This window comes from Limulus polyphemus, unplaced genomic scaffold, assembly GCF_000517525.1.
Source record: "Limulus polyphemus unplaced genomic scaffold, Limulus_polyphemus-2.1.2 Scaffold3611, whole genome shotgun sequence".
Taxonomy (NCBI): Eukaryota; Metazoa; Arthropoda; class Merostomata; order Xiphosura; family Limulidae; genus Limulus; species Limulus polyphemus.
In genome coordinates, this window is record NW_013669221.1 from 106,070 (window position 1) to 112,066 (window position 5,997).

At 30.5% G+C, this 5,997-nt stretch overlaps 1 protein-coding gene across 2 annotated transcripts; it reads right to left on the bottom strand.

Moving 5' to 3' along the window:
• Positions 1-235: 235 nt before the first annotated feature.
• Positions 236-5,000, bottom strand: LOC106469682 (CCAAT/enhancer-binding protein gamma-like). 2 transcript variants are annotated; one of them, XM_013930188.2, is made up of 2 exons: positions 4,884-5,000; positions 236-1,265 (listed from the first exon to the last, which is right to left on the bottom strand). In XM_013930188.2, exon 2 carries the CDS (start codon positions 1,225-1,227, stop codon positions 799-801), a length of 429 nt encoding a protein of 142 aa, XP_013785642.1. In that variant the 5' UTR covers positions 1,228-1,265; positions 4,884-5,000; the 3' UTR covers positions 236-798. The 2 variants fall into 2 exon arrangements, with proteins under 2 accessions (XP_013785642.1, XP_013785641.1); XM_013930187.2 differs by having other exon boundaries at positions 4,748-5,000.
• Between the last annotated feature and the right edge of the window lie 997 nt (positions 5,001-5,997).

The following is a 5,997-nucleotide window of genomic DNA, read 5'->3' on the forward strand; positions in this document are numbered from 1 at the left end:
TATCAATCGCGCATAAACTTCTGTTAAAAGTTTTAGAGCATTTTACTAGTATATAACAATAAGAGAGGTTATTGATACATGTCCCACACTATTAGTTTGTGTATCAAAATTCCAAAAGATAAAATTTTAGATAAGCCAAACAGAAAAATAATATAAATAAATTTCAAATTAAAAACTACATAATCGAAGTTGCTTGGCAGAAAAATTAACTAATTACTTAACTAATGATGGGATTTTGAAAAAGAAAAAACGAAAATGAAGTACAATGTTATGTTTTTACTGTCAGTAACAACACAGATGCAAGTTATATTACAAAATCATGCATAATTTGTGTACACCAAGGGTAAAAAAAAAAGTAAAACTGCTTCAAATACTCTGCAAGACAAATATAAGACAAAAATAGCATATGCTTATATCAAATCATAAAACATAAGTACACTAATTAAAACAAATACTCAAAAGAATATCTTTAAGGAATATGGCAAATTGATTTTTGTGATAATCTCAAGTTAGGAATCACTAGGGCTCAAAATTATTACATAAAAATATTCTCTTTCTAAATGAAAATTATAATCAATCGTCCCTGAATGTATTTATTTTTTAAAGTAAGAAAATAATAAAAACTTTACAATAGATTATTTTGATAGAAGTTCCCCAAACCACATTAATATAAATTTAATATAGAGAGTTAAAAGGCATAACAAACAAGCTGATAATACAGTAATAAAATAATAATTAAAAAAAAGTAACAAAAATAACACATGTTAAACTTAATAGAGCTCCAAAATCCATTTTTCATCAAACTTCAGAAGCAGGTGGTTTTTTATCTACCTCTGCCTCATCATTCAGAATGTTTAAATCAGCAGCAGTGAGATCCCCTCCATGAGCATTCCCAGCATGAGCTAAAAATAAATCTTTAAGAAAACTCAACTCTTTTGACAGAATTTTAATTTTCACTTCCAGCATCTCATTTTCTGCTTTCAGTTTCTGTACTCGTTCAAGAGTCTGCTGAGTATGAAGTTTACTCTTGGTACGAGACTTCTTCACTGCTAGATTATTTCGCTCCCTGCGGCGGCGATACTCATCACTGTCCTTGTTCATTTGGGAGTTTTTGGATTTTCTTACTTTTTTCTGCAGCCTATCATCTGTTGGGTTCATTTCTACATTACTAGAGTCCATACTTGAATTACCTTCATCGGTCATCAAAATACTTTTGGTTGGGGTCATGTCAAGTTATTATTTCACCACCTTCAGCTTATAATCACCTAAAATATATAAAAGGAAAATTTAACCCGATAACATACATTTTTAGTTACAGACATCAGCTATCAAATAATGATGACATTTAAATATATAAACTTTCTCTTAAACTATACAGATTTCTGATAGCATCTTTCACATCATTGCTACATAATCAGCTTTGAATGTTGTTTTTCCATTTGGTAAAAAAAACAAATAAAACTGTATTTGCACAAATTCTAAACCATAACTGCGTTTATTCTTTTTAATACACAGATTATCTGTAATTATAAATTTACCACAAAAGAAATTATCTTCTGTTTAATTCATGCCAGTATTGTAACTGAAATGCCTTAAATTTTATTTAATCCTAAACCCTGAAGCTTTGATAAAATACAATTAAATTAAATCAATAATAAAAATCCAAGTTTTAAGAAATTTTTGACCTACAGCTAAAAATGGAAAAATTATGTTTGAAACAGGTCAGGCCAAGACTGTAATCTAGTTTTCCACTAGTGTAATTTAATTACATACTGTATTAACAAGAACAGCATGTCAAGATGGTGTAATATTGCCCTTTCTGACCAAAAGAAAATCTCACTGCTTTAGATTTGTTTAAATGATATCAAAGTTTTCCTAAATTAACTTAGCTGTTTGATCATACTTGATAACTAGAAGGTTAAAACATGCACATAATATAAAGTAGAGCATATTACAACTGAAACTTGTTACTCATTTACCCTGCACATGACAAAGGATGCAAGTAACTGGAATTAACTTTATATATATATATAAAAAAAAAAGATGTTTTATATAGCATTACTAATTTCACTATTTTGAGATTAATTAAGACATTCTGCTGTTCTTAGTACACAATATACTATGATAATACAGTTTTAAGTTGTTCAATGAAATGAAGGTTGATATTTTTGATGAAATCTACTATTTCTTAAGAATATTACAATCAATAGTGTAGTACTATTGGAGTGCTCTGACACTTTGAAAACAAAAATTATGTATCAAGTTATTTAATTTAAAGAAGAAGTCAGGGAATGAGTTCAAAAAAATCCCTGGATCTCTGAAGCACAACCTGCTCACCACAATCAACTAATCAGTAATCTCCAAGCTATTCAAAATGAAGGTTTTTTGTAAACACACACACACATACATATAGTGCCAGAGAGTACTTCGACTGTTTGTAAACTCCTGCATCTTCTGGCTCAGCATACTCTCCAAGAATTAAAATGGTGGGTGAAGTAGCATTTTTTGCTGTTTACAGTTACCAAGACACACATGTAGTGTATTAAAAAAGACTAAATAAAATTACTTTTACAATAACCTCTTTACTGTGCTCCATGCAATTCTTAAAATGATTATTATTGAACAAAAAAGGAATTTTTGGGGTTTTTGTGTTGGCAGGTGTGCAAAGTATTTGGTTACATCAAAGCTGTTAGTAGGTAGTCAGAAATATAGTACAGGTTAAAAAAAAAAAGCAACTGAATTTTAACACCAACTCCCAAAAATACATTTACTTCCTATAAACTTTTATTGTAACTCAAATAAAATGCATGACACAAGGTGGTGTAACGGGGCATCAGTGGACTACAACACTCCTACTGTACATTTTGTGTGTGTGTGTGTGTGTGTGTGTGTGTGTGATTATTTGATGTCTTTATAAACATACATTCTAGTTGAACTAAAAGTAATTAGATACAGTTTAAACTGCAAGATGTGTCATTAAGTCTGTGACAGATGCCATTCTCCTCTAAAGATACATTGCCATGTGGCTTAACGGGTTTTTATTGGTCAAAAAATATAGAGAAAATTTGAGAAAAATCAGGCATGTTAAATAGATGTTACATTTTTCAAAGAAAATTAATGCCTTGACAATATCTCAAGCAAACAACTAGTGTTTCTGTGTTCTCTAAGTAATGTATGTTATTCATTTATTGTTACTTTCATTAACAATATTGGTTTACTGTTAGTTTAGCATATATATATAGGGCTAACCTAGATCTCTTAATCTGATCAATCCTCATGAGATATCAACAGGATTACAGCTGAAAATATTTTTAACAGCGAGGGTATCCAAATGACAAAATAATGCATTCTAATTTTTACAAGAAAAAATGTAAAGAAAAAAACAAACTTATATTCAATTTACTACACTGATTATCAGGTCAATTTTTAGTTTTGCTCTAAGTACTTCACTTGTTGTGACTAAAGTTGATGTTAATTAAAATGAGTATGCGTAAGTGTAAAATTAACTTAAATTGCAGACACAGTATATTATAATATAAAAATCACTATATGCTTAGAAAGATGATTTAACTTCAAATAAAAATTTAGGCAAATCATATATCTTTAATGTGGAGAATTAGAGTTGGGCAGTTACTGGTATTTGATTAGAAATTAATCAATGGCCCCATTAATCAGTTACATTTCATTAATAGTAAACTGGTGTTCCTCAAACCATGGTATGTTGCCTTCCCTCTAGCCAGTAGTTCAATATTAGTAAGTGTGAAGGAAACACTAATCTTGATTAGTTTATTATTTTCATGACAATTAAAATAATTGAAATTTTAATGAATTAATTGTTGGAATAATTTAGATTAATCAAATACTTTACACGACACTAATCAATTTAATCACTGCTCTTGGGCAATTGATTATATCAATTACTTTAGGCAAATTATACATCTATAATTGTAATACAGTTGAATTAAATCAATAATAAAAATAACTATGAGATTTATGAAATTTCTGACCTATAGCTAAAAATTGAAAAAAATTATGGTTTGAAACAGGTCAGGCAAAGACTGTAATCTAGTTTTCTTCTAGTGTAATTTAATTAAATACTGTCAGTTAGGTGTAATATTGCAATTTTTGCCCAAAAGAAAATTTTAACAACTCCTCTCCTTTGAAGGGGCCAGTGGAGCTTTTTTAAGGACCACTATACACTTTCCTCTTTGTTGGTCAAGCTTGATTTCGCAAAATTGATTTGTTTCAGTTAGCTATAAAATATGAGATTAGGGTATACTATGGGCTGGGTTGGTACTACTTGCCCTGTCATTTCTGACGGGCTATATGCTAGTATAAATTAATCATTTGAAAAAATAACATTTTGAGATACGTTTTGTAAATTATTTAAAATAGAAAACTATTACATTTGGATTATATTTGCAAGGATATTTAAACTTTCAAAAACTATACTATTTACAGTTGTGCGAACATTAGCTATTTACATGTTACCTTATAAAAATTCCAAGATTCTGTTCTTAATCTATATACCTATAGTAACTAAATTTATCCGTTAAATTATAGTTAATATCGAGTACACATATATAATACACACAACGTTTTAGTCAACAAGTACCATTCTTGTACCTAAACCACTATAAATATATCTTTACAGAAAGTATAAAATTTAAATATAATCAGTAAAACTGGATCAAGTATTTAATTAAAGTAATTTACACTTATCCATCAAATATCCGCCATAACTTACTATTAGTATTACTAAACTTCGCCATTTACGTTTGGATGTTGATCACGTCACGAACCTACCGCATCAGAAACTTAAAAATTATTTTTGGTAATATTTCAACAATGCTTGGGCTCGTAAGTTCTGTGACCTCAGTTACCTGTGATTAAGCTAGAAAATTGGTCCTTAAACCACACAAGGTGTTCTACCATCAAACAAAGCTTCCCCTTGTCGTTTACCTCACCCTCAACAACCAGCCATTTTTCTTACGCCACACGATTTGGGTTCGCAAAGATTGCATCAGAAGTTGCCATTTTTATCCAATCAAAAAAGGTCACGTGAGCAAACAACTCTTAACTGCGACTATGAGCTAAGTGTAATATTTTAAAGCTGTATTACCGCTTATTAGCATAAAATGAAAAGGCTCTTTTACACTGGACATCTTTTATGTGGCACTCTCTTATATATACCCATATCATTCATATAAATCCACGTCAAATAACATGATATGGGTTTGTATCTCTTGTTATTGTTCATACGTAGTTTGGGAAAAACTTTAAAAAAGAAAAAACAGATTAAATTGTTATTATTCATGTTTATTTTGACTTTATTTGTTTATATATTTTTATTCTTATTATTTTTAGAAGCTGTTGTCAGATAGACAAGCTGTTAAAAATTACATTTTATTACAAAATACATTTGTTCCCGCACAGCCATACAAGGAGTATCCGCAATATCCTTTCCTAATTCTTAACTGATAAGACAGCTAGACTGTCACTCGTAAGAATAAAGCACCCATGGCCTCAAAATGTTAAGCATGATTTTGCGAGAATGAGACGCGAACCACGGATCCTCGGGTTTGCAGTACGGCACGCTTACCACTAGGAAACAGTAAAACTAAGGGGGAGTTATATATACAACTCTTGTTTAATTTACTGGGGTGAGGAGGACGGGGTGTATTTGTTAACTCGCAGCATTGTGTGAACTTGGGGGTACATGGTTCGTGCACTGTTAGTGCAATTCGATTAGAATAGCCTAAGAGTTGAATGCTATTGATAAACTGCCTTCCCTCTAGTGTATCAGCTCAAAATTATTCTGGTCTATCAGTTCGAAATTCGTCACGGCTAGCACACTTCGCCTCTGTGAATCTTTGCACGAATTTCCAAAACAAACAATTTTCTGTTATATAATAAGTTAATGCTTATTGTTACGTCTCCGTTTGTTAATTGATTTTTCCGTAACTTCGATCCGACAAAACTTTAACGACACAAGTC

Excerpts from the sequence above, each read along its gene's own strand:
- LOC106469682 (XM_013930188.2), bottom strand. The coding sequence starts at position 1,227 with ATGACCCCAACCAAAAGTATTTTGATGACCGATGAAGGTAATTCAAGT.